This window comes from Nelusetta ayraudi, unplaced genomic scaffold, assembly GCF_046127955.1.
Source record: "Nelusetta ayraudi isolate G7.1 ecotype Tasmania unplaced genomic scaffold, CSIRO-AGI_Nayr_v1 ptg000048l, whole genome shotgun sequence".
Classification (NCBI taxonomy): domain Eukaryota; kingdom Metazoa; phylum Chordata; class Actinopteri; order Tetraodontiformes; family Monacanthidae; genus Nelusetta; species Nelusetta ayraudi.
The window spans coordinates 12626033-12643857 of record NW_027466098.1 but is presented as its reverse complement, the minus strand read 5'-3'; the positions used below and the strand labels follow the sequence as shown (position 1 = coordinate 12643857).

General features: G+C 47.0%; 1 protein-coding gene across 9 annotated transcripts in view; it reads right to left on the bottom strand.

Annotated features, from left to right (window-relative positions):
• Window positions 1-17825, bottom strand: part of synrg (synergin, gamma) — a 28151-nt gene that overhangs the window by 8144 nt on the left and 2182 nt on the right. For 4 of the 9 annotated variants that reach the window (XM_076036411.1, XM_076036414.1, XM_076036416.1 and 1 more), the window contains exons 2-16: window positions 17186-17226; window positions 16384-16523; window positions 15908-16035; window positions 15397-15502; window positions 15195-15306; window positions 14094-14468; window positions 12717-12995; window positions 11511-11588; window positions 11068-11264; window positions 10305-10550; window positions 10084-10220; window positions 7932-8074; window positions 7408-7470; window positions 5420-6397; window positions 106-624 (exon numbers count right to left, since the gene is read on the bottom strand). In XM_076036411.1, coding sequence (XP_075892526.1) covers window positions 106-624; window positions 5420-6397; window positions 7408-7470; window positions 7932-8074; window positions 10084-10220; window positions 10305-10550; window positions 11068-11264; window positions 11511-11588; window positions 12717-12995; window positions 14094-14468; window positions 15195-15306; window positions 15397-15502; window positions 15908-16035; window positions 16384-16523; window positions 17186-17226 — 3542 coding nt within the window. The remainder of the gene's footprint in view (window positions 1-105; window positions 625-5419; window positions 6398-7407; window positions 7471-7931; window positions 8075-10083; window positions 10221-10304; window positions 10551-11067; window positions 11265-11510; window positions 11589-12716; window positions 12996-14093; window positions 14469-15194; window positions 15307-15396; window positions 15503-15907; window positions 16036-16383; window positions 16524-17185; window positions 17227-17825) is intronic. The other 5 variants (XM_076036412.1, XM_076036415.1, XM_076036418.1 and 2 more) reach the window with 3 other exon arrangements.

Below are 17825 nucleotides of genomic sequence, written 5' to 3'. Positions count from 1 at the left end.
TAACTACACTAGGCCAATAAATCGACTGTTTTCCGGTGACACGTGTAGGTGATGCAATTTTTTTTCTCAGATGCAAACTAAGGTTGATAAAATCTTTCCTCTCACCTTGAACGGACAGGTCGAAGGTGGCCAGCTCGCTCTTGATCATCTCCTCGCTGGACTTGACGTTGGCCTGAGCGCTGGCTTTCAGGAAGTCCGACTTGCCGAACTTGGGCTTGTCGCCCTGGAAGGCGCCGAACTCGTCCGAGGCTTCGCTCTGGCTTTCATCCGCGGCGACGGCGGCGGAGGAGTCGGACTTCTCGGAGAAGTTGCTGGCAAAGTCTCCGAAGTCGTCCTCGCCGTCCGCGCCGCCTTTGTCGCCGAAGTCGGCGAAGGCCTCGAACTTGTCGTCGGCCGACGCAGCGTCCTCGGCGGCGGCCGCCCTCGTGATGTTTTCCGTGCTGCCGAAGGCTGGCTCGGCCCTCGGCGCCGGCGCTAGGGGCGGGAGTGGAGCCGCCCCGGAGCCCCGCTGCTGCGGCTTCCTGAGCTCACCTGGCAGACCTTCGTCCCGCTCTGACCAGTCATAGTTGGCCAGCGTGCTGAGAGCGGAGGTCCCGAACGGGTCAAATTTCAAGTCGTCTCCCTCTGCAATGACAACACAGACATGCCAAGAGGTTCCTGGGGATAACACACACGCTGGTGACAGGCGGCAGGAGAATGAAAAAAAAAACCCGGGCGAGGACGTAGAACTCAGCTGGATCATCAGCGCGACAATTATCGTTACACCTCCAAGTCGCTTGTCTGCGATCTGACAGATTTTTCTTCAAGGTCCTGCATTTACGGTTTAGGGCGCGCACATTGTTTAAAGACGTTGAAGGGCAGAATGGGCTTGATTCTGAAGGAGCGGATTTTTTCACCTCAGTAAAACTGTGGGTGGATGAACAGCCCAATTTCTCAAAATACGTCGGGGCAAAACGTGAATTCTACAATTGTTTGAATGGCACTGCCATTGAAATTGTCAGAGGCCCGAGTGTCAAGTCCAATGCATTACTAAGTATTTTGCACTAAAGTTTGAAGACACCAAGTAGGGATGTTAACAATTAATCCATTATTAATTAATTGTCAATTAAGAATTTAATCGATTCAATTAAATGAGTCGCAATTAATTGCACTCGTACACGGGTAGTTAATATCATAACAGTGTAGTGGCAGGAACGAGCAAGTCACCTGTAGATACTGAGATGGTCACCATATAACTTGAACGAGTTACTTTTAAACACATACACATTTTTCATTTTGAAATTTAGGTTCTCAGGAAAAATCGTCGCTTATCAATTAATCGTTAGTCGATCGATAAGTTCAATCCACTAACGATGAATCCATTAATCGGCAATCTGCATCCCTGATACCAGGTAATGCAAACTCACTCATAAAACACTGTGTCTCTGGCTTGTCAGCGAACCCCTCAGACAGGACAACAGTGCGCCCTTGAAACTTCTTTTGCTCGCTTTGCTTTCCAGAGAGTGTTTTGCTCAAACACATCAACATTCAGCAAGTTTGTGTCACTGACGTGAGCGGCGCACGACCAAAGTCGGACTTGACTGACGGCGAGACAGCAACAATACCGCAGCAATACGTCCGCAGCAACAACACATTTCACGGCGTCACGTTCCATGAATTATCCTGCGGCGTGAAAAAGGCGTCCGACCGACGTCTCCGCTGTATTAACTTCTTCTTGAAACAGCCCATTATTTCCCCCAGCCAGGCTGTGTGTTGACGCCTGCTGCTGTCTTTGGAGACAAACACCTCAGACTGCATAAATTAAAGATCAATCCTGTCACAGCCGCTCACCGCGTCCTGTTGTCATGGCAGATATAATTTTCATCCCGGCTGACATCCACAGGCTGAGTTCTGCAGTTTGCACAAATTTGCATTTGCATCACACAGACAAGTCTCCTTATCCGTGTGTGTGTGTCTCTTTCCCTCTCTCACACACACACACACACTCACACACGCACACACGCAGCTGAGTCCGATACCAAAAAAAGCAATTTGTGAAATTGACAAGGACCTATCGCTGTAATGCCTCGTGTCATCGGATCAGTTCTCGAGGGCGAGGAGGAGGAGGAGGAGGAGAGGAAATAAGACGGTACGCATTTCAGCAATACCAACAGTCATATTTATTACAACAATATGAGTAGAGAGAGAGAGAGAGCGAGCGAGAGAGAGAGAGAGGTTCACAAAGTACCGTGAAAGAGTTCTATCGTTACAAGAGGGTTTTTTGTCAAACTAACAAATTAGATTCCAGTCATTAAGAATACAAGGGCATGCAGTGTCAGGAGAAAATGAAGAAAAACAAACAGCCAGAGGGTAAAACAAAGAAAACCCCCGAGGAAATAGGAGCAGAGACCCGAATGAGAAGGCACATTCACAGACTAAAACCAGTTAGCTCAGAGGAGATAAACTTGTTGTTGTTGTTTTTTGTTGAAACTATCAGGATGGAAAGCAACAGGTGCTTTAAAAAAAGACAGGAATACAAAATGTTTGGAAAAAAAGCCAGGTTGCAAAGATATGTTGGAGAACAAGCTCAAAAGCGGGAGGCGTGAACCCTTTGAGGACCTGAAGGAGGGGAGAACTGACTGGGAAGGCAATGTGAAATTGTTTGGGGGCAGGGGGGTGGAGGTGGGGGGGGTGGTGACGCTTTTAAAAGGCCTCATTTTAAAGAGGCTTCATCACCATACGGGACCATTTGATATGCTCACATCTGAAGAAAACATTGTTTTGTGGGGGGTGGCGGGTGGGGGGGGGTTATTAATATTTTCATTCAAGCACTCAAAGGGTTGGAGAAACAAAGAGGGCCAAAAGCACACCTGAACTCACAGAAAGATTCTGGATCAACATCCAATCACAGAGGCTGAAGCCAGTTTAAAGAGACAGTATCCCTTCTCCCTCGCTACGGCCACCGCGAAAATCCTGTCATTCCCTCAACAATAACACTGCTAAACACTCCAGGCGACAATGCTGGCCTTATATAGGATATGCTGATTAACAATTGGGTATTATCTATTACTGTAGGCTACAATTCATGTACACAAGCACGACAAGACCGCGTGAGTCTTATAGGAGCTCATATTTCTGGTAATAAAAATAAATCAGTAATCTGCACACCTTTTTTTGTCTTTGAGAAAAATAGCTTGCAATACCGTTATTCTATCTAATATGATGTTCTTGTCAATTTCACAAATTGAAATAGGCAGGCACACTTCAGCAAAGAAGAAGAAGAAGAAGGAGGGGGAAAAAGCAAGGCAGGGAGGGTAATACTAACTCCATAGTGTCTGCAGAGATCCAGACCGCAGAGCCACGTGTCATAATTCATGCGCCGATAGCACAAATAACAGTTGAGACGACAAATAAATAAATCAATAAATAACAGGCAAATATCGGATTTCTTTTGTGCTTGGCGGCCAAAAGGAATCCATGAAAGAAATACTGTCTCTTTAAGAACACGCAACATGTTTTGGAACACAGCGGGGGAAAGAAAAGCAAAGTGAGGTAAACGCTTATTTCTGCAGCTCTCCCAGGAAACCCATTACTGGATGAATAATGAAAGAAAGGACGTGAGGAGCGGCCAGGGTAAAAAGCCTCTGAGGAGTGTCGCCGTGTCAAACTGGTAACTCTGTCGTCACCCGTCAGTAGTGTAAGTGCTCCTCGGACCTCAGGTTTAACACAACTTGTGGTGTGGGTGCAGGGGGGGCGGAGTCAAACACTTTCAACGTTGTGAAGGAACCGAGGAGGAGGAGGAGGAAAGGAGTGTCATTTTCGCTGGACAATAAGTGGGATTTGAAATACCTTCCATGAAGCAAAATTATACTCAAGTTACTGGAGTGAAAAAAAACAACCCTTCGAAACAGAAAGGAAATCTTTCCGCTGACAATCTGTGAGCCCGTCTGAGGGCACGTTTACTCTCCCGTCATGTGTGAAATCGTGGCGATGACATGGAAGGTGAGAGACACAATGGAAAAATGGATGAAGAGCAGCGGAGCAGAAAGAGGAAAGATTGGAACAACGGCGTGAGCAAAATGGGGTGATTCCCTCACAATGTCAGCACCAGGAACACCAGGAACACCAGCCTGCATGTAAACTTCACTTCCATTAGGTCGTCCATGACAGGCCTGATGAACCACTGACAGTAAAAATAGTCATTTAAACAAAAATAACACTGCATGGCGAGGCTGCACCTGTAGCGTAGAAGCCTAGCTAGTGGATTTACAATAACATGTGCTACCACACACACACACACACACACACACACACACACACACACACACACACACACACACACACACACACACACACACACACACACACACACACACACACACACACACACACACACACACGTGTCATCCAGCTTTGGGTTCTCAACAATCAGTTTTACTGTGGCTGCCTTTCCACACATTCAAAACCTCTTCCCTGTCGTCTACAAAACCATGCTGCTGGGGAACACACGCAATAACCGCTAAATGCTCCAAATACTGCACTGGCGTTTACTTTCAAACGGCTAATAAAGAATATCAATCCCCGGTCTGCAAAACCGTCAATATATGACGGTAAATCTGGTAATAAAAACACTCCTGTTTGTGCTGTGCGACACATGGACGACCCTCACAGACACACGTGTTCAGCTGGAGGAGACAAAAGGCAAATGGAAGGGGAGTGGCGGAGCGTCTACCTCTGCCAAACACACAAACAAACAGGAACCTTGCGTGATTCCCAGAGACGGCAGTGAGGAACTGCTACGACGTACATCTGCCAACACTCCTCGTCCTTCCATAAAGGAAATAAAACGGAGGCCAGGAGCTTTCTAGCCATTTTTTTTTCTTTTTAAGGACAAAATATAAAACCTAATTGGTTCATCTTGGCAGGTTCAGAGCAGCTCCAGATGTTTTTCGGCACGGCCAAAACATCTCTCAAGTTTTATATTCTGTCCCTTAAACTAAACTGGAATCTATTCAGGCTGGAGTGAACTTCCGCAGTCTACCAGGAGCTTTCTGCCATTACAACTGAGACAAAATGAATGGGGTGAGAGGGGACGTGTGCAACATAAAGGAGGGAGGATGTTGTGGGTTGAATAAATAGGATGAGAAAATATAAATATGATAATAAATAAGATGAGATGAAGGATTAAATGTCAGCTGAGCGATGCAACACTGTTGTCTGATATGTTGTTCGTGTAGCGTCTCTGTTGGGTGGCTGCACTCTGCTTAATGACGGTGCCACTTGTATTGGTCGGTTTTCTTTTTGTAGTGTAACGCTGCAGAGAGGGGAGGGGCCTGGATAGTATTTCTTTCCTTTTTTTTTTTTTTTTTTTTTTATACAATATACAACAGAGTTTTGCCCCCCCCCCCGCTTCACCAGAGCAAGCGCACTAGTTCCTCACCTGTGGCGGGCGGCTGGTGGGCCGACAGGCCCGGCAAATCCAGCGAGCTGTCCGACATCACGTGCTTCAGGTCGCCGCCCACGTCCGACAGCTTCATGTCCAACTGCACAGACAGCGCGTCCTCCGAGTCGTCCTTGCCCACGCTGCTGCCCCCGATGGACGGGAGGTCCAGGGACTTGACGGAGGCCGAGTCCTCCTTGCCCTGCTTGAAGGCTGCCACCTTGTCCACCAGCGTCTTCTCCGAGGCGCCGAGCGCCGTGCAGAACTTGGACGCCTGGAAGTCGGAGAAGTCCTCCGTCTCGCTCCGGAGCGAGGAAAAGGAGCCGCCGCCGCACTCCTTGATGCTACTGCCGCCGCCGCCGCCGCCGTCGTCGTAGGCCGGGCCGCCTTCCAGCGACAGCTGCTTGAACACGTCGTACTTGTCGGAGCCCTGCAGGGGGCGCTGTGGGGCACTCTCCCGTTGGGCCGCGGCGCCGCTGCTCTCGGTTTTGGGCTCCCCGCCGGAGCTCCCAAACGCCAAGAAGTCTGCAAAGTTGTCCTGGGGAGCCGCCGCCGCCGCCGCCGTGGTCGTCGTCGTTTTGGAGGTGTCGGATGAGGAGCCGAAAAGCGCAAAGTCGCCAAAGTCGTCCGTGGCTCCCCCTGGTGGCTTGGCACCGCCGGGCACCAGCACTAGAGAGGGAGGCATGCACGCAGGGGGGACGGCGCCGGGTTTTGTCTCTGCGGTGGGAGGAAGGGAAGAGGCCATGGAGGAGAAAAGGTCCAGGTCGGCCATGTTGAGAGGGTTTTTGGGCTGCTGCTGCTGCTGCTGCGGGTGAGAAAGATGCTGCAGGGACTGAGAGTTGGGAAAGGCGGGAGGGAAGGCGGGTTGGAAGATTTTGGCCTGTTCTGAGGGGTCTAGTGGGGAGATGCTGTCGGCGGTCTTAAAGTCTGAAAAGCCATCGTCGGCGCTAACAGATTTGAAATCTGCAAATCCTTCACCTGCGAGCAAAAGAGAGGGGAGAGAGAGAGAGAAAGAAATTGTTGGTTTATTAAAAATATTGATCATCGTGGAGAGGAAGGAAAGCACAATAGTGTTCTTTTTACAGGCCCTTTGGGTAAAGGTGACGACAGAAACGCTTGAAAGGTGTGAAACTCTCAGTCCTGATGGATTGTGAGCTGCAGAGAAGCTGCAGAGCAGCACCGCACAAAAGGGCAATTCCATGCAGAAACACACTGCCATGCAACAGACCTCTGAAATGAATACAGGAAACACGAGAAATTCAACCAATTGCTCCTCATGGCTTCAAGTAAAGGTGTTTGTCAAATGGTATTGAGTAAAATAACCAAGAAAAACATGAGAGCAAAAATAAAATGTTCATTTTCACCACTACATGGGTAAATATATTTAACTGGAAGGCGTTACGCAACCAGAGACTCCTGAAAAACATTGCACTCAAAATCTTGTGAAGTGAACAGCAGAAACTTTTACACAACTGTGCTGCTTGCCTGAATAAGGCACAACTTTTCAACTATTTTTATCCATTGTTGCATACTACATATATTCATATGCGCAGACTGAAACAGAGAATCCGTTAACACTTATGATGTGCGGCGCAGGAGGGATAACGAATGGGCTCATTAGGAAGACGGAGCCAGACAACGCCAGGGAAAGGTCACCGCAGAGCATCACTTACTGGCTTTGTACGAGACGTCTCCGGCGCAAACTGCTCTAATAGAACAGGGATGGGGAAACATGGCGGTATCAACACCAAAGAAAGGCTTCCATCATACGATGCAGCATAAAGATAGAACATTACTAAGGTGGCACTGCAGCAGAGTGATGGGTGGTAAAGTATTCCTAATGTTAATAATAGCAGTATTCCTGGGAGTGAAGCCGTGGACTCTGAGAGATCAGCGCTCAGCTTAGCGTGTGTTTGCCGTGCAGAGGATGAGGCTGCGTGTGTTCACACAAGGCTGACACTTATTAGAGAGCGGGGGGGATTTCTTACCGATGGGTTTCTTGTCCGCAGGTTGCTCGAGCTGTCTGAAAACACTGTATTTGTCTCCGGTATCTGGACGGCACACAGCAGGGGGGGGGGAATAGTTGTTAATTAATGATTAATAATTATCCACAGAGCACAAAACACTGTTGTTTTCAAAGCACATTTCAGAAAAGATGTGCAAGATGTAAAATTTGAGTTTTAATGTTTTCTTTTTATTGTTGCTGGGTTTTTTGCCTTAAATTGTCTGCAATAAAGTTATATCTAAAAAAGAAAACAATGCAAAACACTCATAATAAATTTCCACCGTTGACACTAGTTGCATTTCCATCAGTTTTTTGCAAAATAAAAGCGATATTTCTAAAATTTCGACAAAGTAAAACTGCAATTTGCAGATGTTTCCATTGAATGGTGTGAAGTGCATAAGCCGTCTGATCACTTCCTTTCATGAATCACCCTGACTGAAGCGTAACATGAGAAGCAGACGGCGTTCCCCTCTAGGTCTAAACGTGCTTGTGAGCAATGAAATGTACCTGAGGCGGGGGGCGAGGGCTCCGCGGGCTGATCTACGGACAGCTGCTTGAAGGCAGCGTACTTGTCGGAGGCCGCGGTGGCGGCGGCGGCAGCGACGGCGGACGAGGAGCCGGAGACGGGAGTCAGCATGGCGGGAACACTGCTGGGACACAATGGCTACAGTGAGAACTAGGGAGGAGCGAGGTTCAAAAAGCAGAGTCTAATCCCTTTAAGCCGCCAGAGCTGATTGAACGTTTTCCCCCGGCTCCCAAAGTTGGGACGCCAACAAAGGGGTTGTTAAAAAGTTTCACACTGGTCATAACCACTGGACTGCGGCTGGTGCAGGCGGAGGGCGCGTTAATCAATAGCTGTGCTTTAAATTGCCAATGCCGAAAGAGACAAGAGCAAACGTTTCAAAATGAGCCAAAGTGCTGGTGTGTAACAAATTAAATCAGACTACTTGACAGAGGTGGGGGGGGGGGGGGGGGGAGCGGCACATGTCAATCAAAGTGTTCATCTGTGCTCTTTGCAAAACAGAAGATCTCCCATTCCGGATGTTTTCAGTTGGTATTAAAACATGAAAACAACATGTAAAGTTTTAGCAGGAAGATGGACACAGTTCTGCTTTCTTGAGATTTTGGCTGCGTTCAGACTGTCCAACAGACATGCAAGCTTCTCCTCGGCCTCTTATTCAAGATGGTTAAACCCAGGACAGCAGCAGGTCTGCGGTCACAATGTGAGGGAGGCAGACGCAGACAAGCAGGTCCTTTTATGGCTCATCCACCATGCAAACAAGTTTCATTTATCTGCAGTGTTTTTGCAGTGTGACTTAGAGGCACTCAGGATATGAATAATGGAAGATTGTAAAAGGTGTTTATCCAGCGTTTTACAGCCACTTTTATGTTACAGTTTTGGTCGGCCCACCGCTTTACTCATTAAACACGTAGGACACCTGCCTCATCAGCTAACGACACATCTCCAGGCAAGTGGATTATAGGAAAGAGAAACAGACCTGCGCCTTTTGTTTCAATGAAGATGTAACTATGTAATGCAATACAATACTTTTCAGCAAAGTACAGTTCAGGGCCATTTCTGTCAGTTCAGGCTGGATGTCATGAGTCTGAACATGTGCAAAAATTGTTTATTTTTGGTAAGCAAGAGACACAAAACTTCAACACGTAATTCTAAAATGTGAGATTGAGAACATCTCCAACAGAGAGAAGCGCACAGAATTCAAGAACATGCAGGGGAATCAGAAAAAAACCAAAGCCGTTTTAACCGGAGATACTTTACGACTTCTCTTTGTCCTTCAGCAGCTAATTGCTTTTTAGCCGCCACTCTGTGAGAGAGCCGCATTTCCATATGGGTTTGAAATGCAATATAAAGATATGAGCTTACCGACTGTCCACTAAAGTGAATTCATTAGATGACAACGCTCATTGTAATTCCGGGCGAGGCAGCTTCGGAATACTAACGCCTGTGTTTCCGGGATGGACTGGTAAGTGTTTTGAAAATAAATTCATCTGCAAACATCTTCAAGACTGTGTTTGTCTTGCAAGCAGCAACAGGTTTTCATTTGCCTGCGTCGTGAAACTTTAGCCCAGCCTTTTAGTGGAAACAGTGGTTGCAGATATATACAGTACGTCAGATATCACATCAGGGCCAAAAGAACAAATCATCATTGCCACTTTGTGTCTCGGGAGCTGCCCGTCGGTACGGCAGCATATAGAAATTCATGTCTGGCAACACTGCTCTGGGTGAACCTTCTTTAAAACAAGCCCTGTGAGCTACAATAGCGTTTTGGCTTTGGCTAAATTATGCAAAAATGAATAAAATGCTAACTAAATGTGGTTAACAAAAATATAAATGTTACTTTTCCCCTCCCTGCTGGCTCTCTCTACAGGCAAATAATAGAGCCACTCCACAGCAGGCTTTCATTCAATCACTTCAAAAGGGAAAAATTGAGCTGGATCTCAGTACAATGACATTAATTCAATAACCCCCAACCACCACCTAACCCCATACACTTCTGGCAGACCTTCCACATGGATAAGAAGACTAGGACTGAGACTCTAACAGAACCACAAAAGATCATGGAGCAGCAATACAAATAATATATATTTTTTAACATAAAAAAAAGATGGGCTTCTCAGTGTATTCAAACCACTTTACCTGTTTTGGTGCTGAGGTGCGACTGTTGTGGAAAAACTTGGGCCTGAATCTCCCTGAAACTCAGTGAAGGCCTGATCTGCTCCGGCCTTAGGAGCCTCTTGGAAGTCCTGGAAGTCATCGTCATCAGCTTTGGTCGCCTGAGTCGAGAGCCACGATTGTGAGGGACACACCCACACGACATGTGATCAAGTGGGAAAGGGCGACGACGGAGGGAGTGTCACCTGAGCGGGTGGGAAGTTGGCGATGAAGCTGGTGCTGGTGGGAGCCTGCATGGGCGCGACGGGCTGCATGGCCATGACGGGCGGCGCTGTCGCGGGCATGGCCATGGAGGCTGGCGGCTTGGCCATCATGGGCTGCTGGTGCTGGGGCATGACGGGGGCCATGGCCATAGCCAGGGCGGGCAGGTTGGGGACTGGCGGAGAGGGGAACTGGCTGAGGATTTCCACATTCATCGCCGGTAGGCCACTCTGAAAACAAAGTGCACGCCATCAGTGAGTTGCAAGGGCCCAGTGTGTGCAGTGTATGCACAGAAATGATAAAAAAAAGGGCAGATTATCCCCAAAACAGATGTCACAGGCAGCATCAAAACTTGTTTTGCGCGTGAGAAAATGCAGAGCTGCAGGTGCCGGGAAGATTTACATCACCGAGGGTGACTTATTATTCTGTGCATGCGAGCGGCGGCGTTCCGTTTCATGAGCCGCCCAGTAGATTTACAGCCTCCCAGCGGAGGAGGAGACAGTGCCAGGCTCAGGATGATAAGAAGCCTCCTGCCAAACTTGGCTGATTGGGACTCACAAATATGTGGCTTACACAGGGCTTCACAAGCACGGGACTTGGTCGCTAAACTGCTGCTGCAGCTGCTGCTTTCTCCCTATTTGCCGCTACACGGTATTCCAATAAGGATTTCAAGGCTGCGGACACCATTTACAGATAATTAATGAGGTGATCCCGAGTGGGTGATTTGCCCCCCTCTTTAATACTCACCTGTGCCACACCAATTAGTGCCAGTACGGTGTAGAGCTCCTCCTTGGTCAGCATGCCAGGCGTCGTGCGATTGGCTGATGCCCAGATCTGGCCCAGTGCTTCTCGGGGTAGACCGGATGACATCAGTATGGGGTAGAGCTTGGCTGTGTCTATTCCCGCAGGAGTCATAGTGAACTCAAGAACCTTCTTGAACATTTCTGAAGGGAACAAAACAAAACAAACCAAGAAAAAGAAAGAAAAGATACAGCAAATACATTTTTAGACAGTGGCACTTCCAACAGGAAGTGAGATAAGAAATAATATTAATAATGACATGTATTTATTGAACTGAAATAAATCCATCCAGACTGTTTGATGGGATAAATGCTGCGTGAATTTATTAATTTGGTGCAATTTTCATCTTTTGTTGACCGAACTGAAAATATTCATGCAGAAATGTTTACCTGGGATGTGGCTGTCATTGTACAGCCATGCTGGCAGCATGGGCTGAATGTGCTCTTGTTGTGGATACACGCCAACACCTGATGTTACACACACACACACACACACACACACACACACACACACACACACACACACACACACACACACACACACACACACAGTTAGTTGAGATATGGGACTCCTTGTCTGGGCATCGGATTTGCCAAACCTCTTGGCAGCTGAGCCCTGCTTGCATCAAATTGGACAAAGATCGTGTACTTGAGGTGTGGGAGGCGGACGTACGGCCCCCTGCACTGAATCACAAGCAGCCTGTCAAGGCAAACATCCATAAATCATTCTGTGGGGTGTTTCTGTTTTTTTTTCTTTAATACAGAGGTTGTGACCACAAATATGAGGTGAACAAAACTAACTTTTAAAAACAAAGGCTGTGACTCTTGCTGAGCCCCCACAGTCTCACTGTGAGCCACTTGCTCATTCAGCCAGGCCCTCTGCACATAACATTCTCATCAGTCCTGCGCCGTTAGATAAATCGAATTACAAATCTCCCCGGACTTCATGATTAGCCTCAGTATTTCCCACGATGACACGGACAGACAAACAAAAACAACAGCACAAAAGGAGAAGCCTGACGGCATGCACAGTCAGCCTTGGATAATGTCTGGGGCCAATCCTTGCACAACCCCTGTTAGACCGAAGCAGCAGGCATGCACTGGAGATGATTTTCTGTAAAGTGTGACAAAGACAATTGGCTTATTGAGTTAGCAGCAGGGCTGTGACACACACGTACACACACGCGGCCCACTTCCACAGTCTGCGCAGAGAGCAACGAATTGACAAGGCAACTCTAATAAGATCTGGCTTAAATGACACACACACGCAGACAACGGGCAGAGGAAGAGATTTGGCTTGGGGCAAGGTGTAAAGACGGCAGCCAGGTTCGCCGCATAATGATCCCAGAAGTGAAGAAAAGATGCCGGTGGGATTTAATTTAATAGCACGTAGTCCACAATAGAAGGAAGATCAGTCCAGAAGATACCATGTGAGCCAAAGAGAGGAATAGGATTAAGCTGCTGTAACAGATTGAGAGTGAAAACATTTCCCGGGGACAAGTAGAGAGTTGCTGCATCGATTGAATGTTAATACCGCGGCAAAGCGAGCGATAGGAGATGCGGCTCTTGCAATCTAATAAACAACACTTCTCTCACCACTGTCACTACCGCTCTGAGGAGAGGGCTCTGCCGCTGATGGGGTGACAACGGGTGCTGAAACGGGAGCCCCCGGCGGCTTCTCCGTGACGAAGACGGAGCTCAAGTTCTTGGGGGCCACGGCCCAGTTCCTGGATTTACGGCTGGATTGAAACTGGGTTGAAAGTTTGGCTGCGGGAGCCATTTCAGCCAAACTCTGCTTGGGTTTAAAGCTAACGAGGGCCGTCTTATCAGCAGTGAAATCGCACGAGGAGAATAGCTTCTCTTCCAGTGACGGGCCTAGAGGGGATGAGTCAGGAAATAGTTTTCTTGATACACTTTTTTTTTCACACCACAGTTTAAGGTTTTTATCTGAGGTAGAGCAAAGGCTAAATTACACTCGGCACTATCAAAGGATGAATGTTAACAGAATGCGGCAGCCCCCATTATCAAAAAAACAGAAACATCTTCCTTTTTTTATTTTTTTACAGCATATTCTTCTCTATCTTCACTTGCTATACTGGCAGCTTTGTGTGTAAAAATTCTTTCATGCAAAAAAAACATGCAAAAGTAAGTCTAAGTGCTGGAAAACCGTTTATTTCTAGCACATGGCTTCCACGGCATTGTGACTGAAACTTGCACACTGTGCACTAATTCATTCTTTTTTTCTATTTTTTTCTATTTACCAGAACCAATTCAATTTCACTTGAGTGCCAAAACCATTTCATTTTTATTTTTATTTAAATCTATACGCTTACTCCTTCGCTTGACCATCTAATCCGCTTAATCCAGATACTTAACAACTGGGTCAGAAATGTCTCAGAGGATTTGGAAACGATGATGATCGATGTAAGGCGTGCTGCTGCATTTCTCCGGACAGGAGGCGACGCCTATCTCCCATCACTCATCGCCTATTGGGTGAGAGCTGTCACAGAGCAGCTGCTCAGGGAGAGATTAGACTGCAGAGGACACATAAATGTGATGTGTCTTCCATCACTGCGCAAACCATTAAGGGCTTCTATAAATAGTGGATGCAGCGATCGCACTGCTAGAGCCTCCTGAGACACAGGCACTAGTATAAATAGAGGTGGGTGGGTTTTTTTTCTTCCCCAAAATCCTTGTTTGTCTGGCTGGTAAAGTCTTGTTGCTTTTAAAGGGTTTTAGGTAATGAGGCCACGCCATCTGCTGTACTGGCTGCATTCTCACATGCTGGAACACTGGCCGACACAAACTAAAATCCCCAACATAACTGTTAATATATTCAGCATCAGGCACAAGAGCAGCAACAAAAGTAAAAAAAAAAACAAAAACTAAATGTATTCATACATTCATAGAATAAGGTGCAAATAATAAGGTTCATGAGGATGGCAGGGTTGAAGGAAGCAAAAGAAGAGTTACCTTGAAATGTTGATGGGGAGCTGGTGCTGACAGCAGAGTTTTGGGTGACAGGGAGGGGTGAGGAGGAGGAGGAGGAAGGTGAGGAGGACTGAGCCGCGCCCACAGAGAGGTGTGGCGCGGGGAAACTACTAGCGGGACCCTGAACAAAGTCACAAAAGTCGTCAGGGTCTTCTGAGAAACCAGAGGGCGGAGGCCCGGCACGGGCTTGAGCGGCGAGGCCAGAGGAGTAGGTGGGAGGGGAGGTGGTGGAGGAGGGTGTGGGGAAAGAGGCCGGGGCGCCTACGGGCCCCTGAAAGTCAGTAAACTCGTCAGTGTCCTCGCACAAAGCTGGGAGGTGCGAGTGAGTGGTGACAGAGGGGTGAGATGGCGATGATTCTGCAAAAATGAAGAAATAATAATGATGATGGCGCCAGACAACCACACACACAGACTGCAGTGGAGGATAGATGAGAGTGAGAAAGGACTAATTTCTGATTTTTTTTTTTTTTTTTTTTTTTTTTTTTTTTTAATATCATGCCTAATTAAGGATTAAATAGTATGAATAAACTCCATAACAAAGCAGACTAAAGGCTGTGGAGCCGAGTCTGGGGGTGGCGGCGGGTTTGAATGATTATTGCAATTTAAGAAAATTAACATTTTTCGAATTTTTTTTAGCTTTATTAATTAATTGTTTGATGTTTGTTTGTCTTTGGGTCTTTATCTCTTGAATATTTTTCAGAATGAAACAGCTTTAGTTCAGTTAGAGAACTTTAAAAAGGAACCTCTCTGCGTTCTTATTCGAGAACTGTATATCCTGTTCAAAGGCACAATAGGAAGCAAAGGAATGTGCTTGGCAAAAAGCAAACACTCTGTGGAGCATAAATAGCATTTCTAAAAAAGAAAAAGAAAAAGAATAAGAAGCAAAGCACACTACCAAGGATTCTACAGAAAGAGTGTGAGAGGTTAAATGTGATGAGGAACTTATTAGAACTCATTATTATATTTTATATATATATATATAAATTATATTTCAGAGCATTCACACAGTGTAAATGTATTGCTGTAGAAGGAAACAGAAATGACAGGAATGCCGTCTGCATCAGAGCTCCGAGGTGAACCGACCTGCTTTCTTGGTCTGTGATGACGGGGTGGGGTGCATCTTTGCGTCTCTGCTGAAGCCGTCCAGGTTCCCTTTGATGGCCTCTAGCGCATCATCCCGACTCTTCTCTCCCGTCTGCGCACACCAGACGAGCGTCGGCACAGGATGCAGTAGGATCAGCGTCATGAAAAACAGAAGCAACATGCAGAGTGGGCCGAACCTCACCTTGGGCTTGACGCTGCTGAGCAGCCTCAGCCTCTGTTTCTGCTCCTCAAACTGCCGTCGCTTCCTGTCTTCCTCCAGCATTTTCTGCTGGTGCTCCAGGTGTTTTCTGGAGGGGCGGGCAGAGTGAAGTCGTGAGATGGAGTTCAGAGATGACGGTCAGTTATCAACAGATTAACAGTTTGAATCACAGAGTCAATGCTGCCTCAATCTACATAACAGTTCAATATGAGAAATTATCAAAATGCTGCAACTGGATTGTGCAAAACTTACACTCTCCCTTTTAAGTGTAAACAATAGAGCTACATTTAGGGTCTGCTTGCCAAATATTGGTGATAGCTTTCCTCTTTAACACTTGGACCATACAACACAGGACTTGATGTGACGACAACAATATCAGACAACACAGCTGCCATCTTGGCGTCCAGCCAGTCAAGCAGTTGACTACATTTCATAAACTGTATGCAGACGTAAACATCTGGGCTTTTGTGTGAGAAGTGTGAAAATATCTTACTGATGCTCTTCAGCCATTTGCTTCTGCATGTCAGCAGTGTACTGGGGTCCGGCCGGTCTCATGCCCATGAACTGGGGCTGACCCAGGAACTGGATCCCAGGCGTCTGCATGCCAAGAGCCATGCCACCCTGTCAGACAGGAACAACAAGAAAAAAATAACATCAGAGGGTGACGTCGTGCCAAGGCGATGTGATACTAATCGGCTCTTTCCTAACGTGAACGCTGAGGAGAAAACTTGTTGGATGCCAGTGCTGCCATCTAGTGCCTTTGGAGTCTATATGCTTCCAGGTCTGAGTAACAGTGTTGTGCAGTATTTAGTTTCACCTCTTTATGATTAAAGACGCCACACTTGTGGCCTATTCTATCGTCTACCACCCGTCTGTGATCAAGATGATTTGTTTCTCATGTTCTGGAAGAGACGACATACTAAACAAACGAGCGGACAAATCCTTTCCGGTACTGACACGACGACTCACCTGCATCGGCATTGCTCCAGGTGGCATCTGTCCACCAAAATTCATCCCCATCATGCCCTGCATGTTGGGCTGCATAACAGGTACCATGGGGAAGCCCTGCTGCTGTTGCTGCTGCTGCTGTTGCTGCATGGGAACCATGCCTGCAAAAACACAAACACACACATTTAATCTCTATTGAGTGGTTGACATGACAAAGAATAGCTGTATTACTAGTTGAAGCGTGAAATTAAGCTCAGTTTAAAAATACTCAGAGGAAAACCTAATAGAAGGTCCCAACAGTGGTGGGGGAGCCTCCTGGGTCTGGATGAAATTCAGTAAAACAAATCAATTTCCTTGGCAGCTGGAAAGAGACACAGGCTCGGCAAACAAGCAAATTTGTTTTCTGGGGGGTGACTGTGACAGCTTGGTGCAGAACAAGGAGGGGGGGGGGGGAGCAGAGCGGAGGGGAGGAGGGAAAGAGAAAAAAAGAGTTTGTTTCTTTTCCCAGATGCTGCATGAGCTGAGCAGCCAGTTCTGATTGCAGCCTACAGATGATTCTGCATGTTTGGGCTCAGCAGGGCGGACAAATGGCCTGCATTAGCGGCTGCAGATAGTCTACTTTTCTCCAAATGACGGAGTTGATGGGGGCATGTAATGACCCCTCAGAGGTCCTTATTGCAGTGGATTGTCCCCTACAATAACACCCTTAACATGATGGCCATCCACAGCTGAAGAGGTAAATCACTCACTGGGCCAAAAATACAGGAGGAAAAAAAAAAAAAAAACACCATGTAGCTGGGATGCTGTGGGCGGGATGACTCACCTTGTGGAGGTCCCAGACCCCCTCCAACAGGAAACATGTAACTGAAAAGGAAAGAACAGGAGACGCAGGTTATGGTATTTATTTTATGAATAAAGCTCAGAAAGGCCATTCTGTTGTATTTAAAATGCATTTCTTCACTTTCATTTATAATTTGGATTTCATGTTCTGTGTCGACATGAAATGTTCAAAGGACAAAATCATCCGCTAAATCAAACTGATAACAACATTTCCTTAATGTCACAAAAAAAAACAGCAACGCAGCCCTGGAGCAGACGACTTGGACTCGTGGCGCGGTGGGGGTGTGGGGGGGGGGGGGGGGGGGGGGGGGTTTGAGCTGAGAAACAGGCCTTTGGGAAAAAATCAGAGGGAGACTCAACAAGCCAGCCAAGTCTCTCCACACCACAGCCAATTCACACAGGCCTCAAGCTATTTGTCAAATAACTTATTGAAGCCCTGTTTATCAGGCTAAGTCAAACGGAACTACGAGCCATCTGGGCCCTCTGCAAGCTCAACTGGCCCACAGCTAAATTTGATCATTTCAATGCATCTACTTAAATCCAATTAGAGATGCAAAGGCACGAGTAACATTCACATCAGAACAATAATGCAAAGGAAAGATGAGGGGAAATAAACTGAAAAT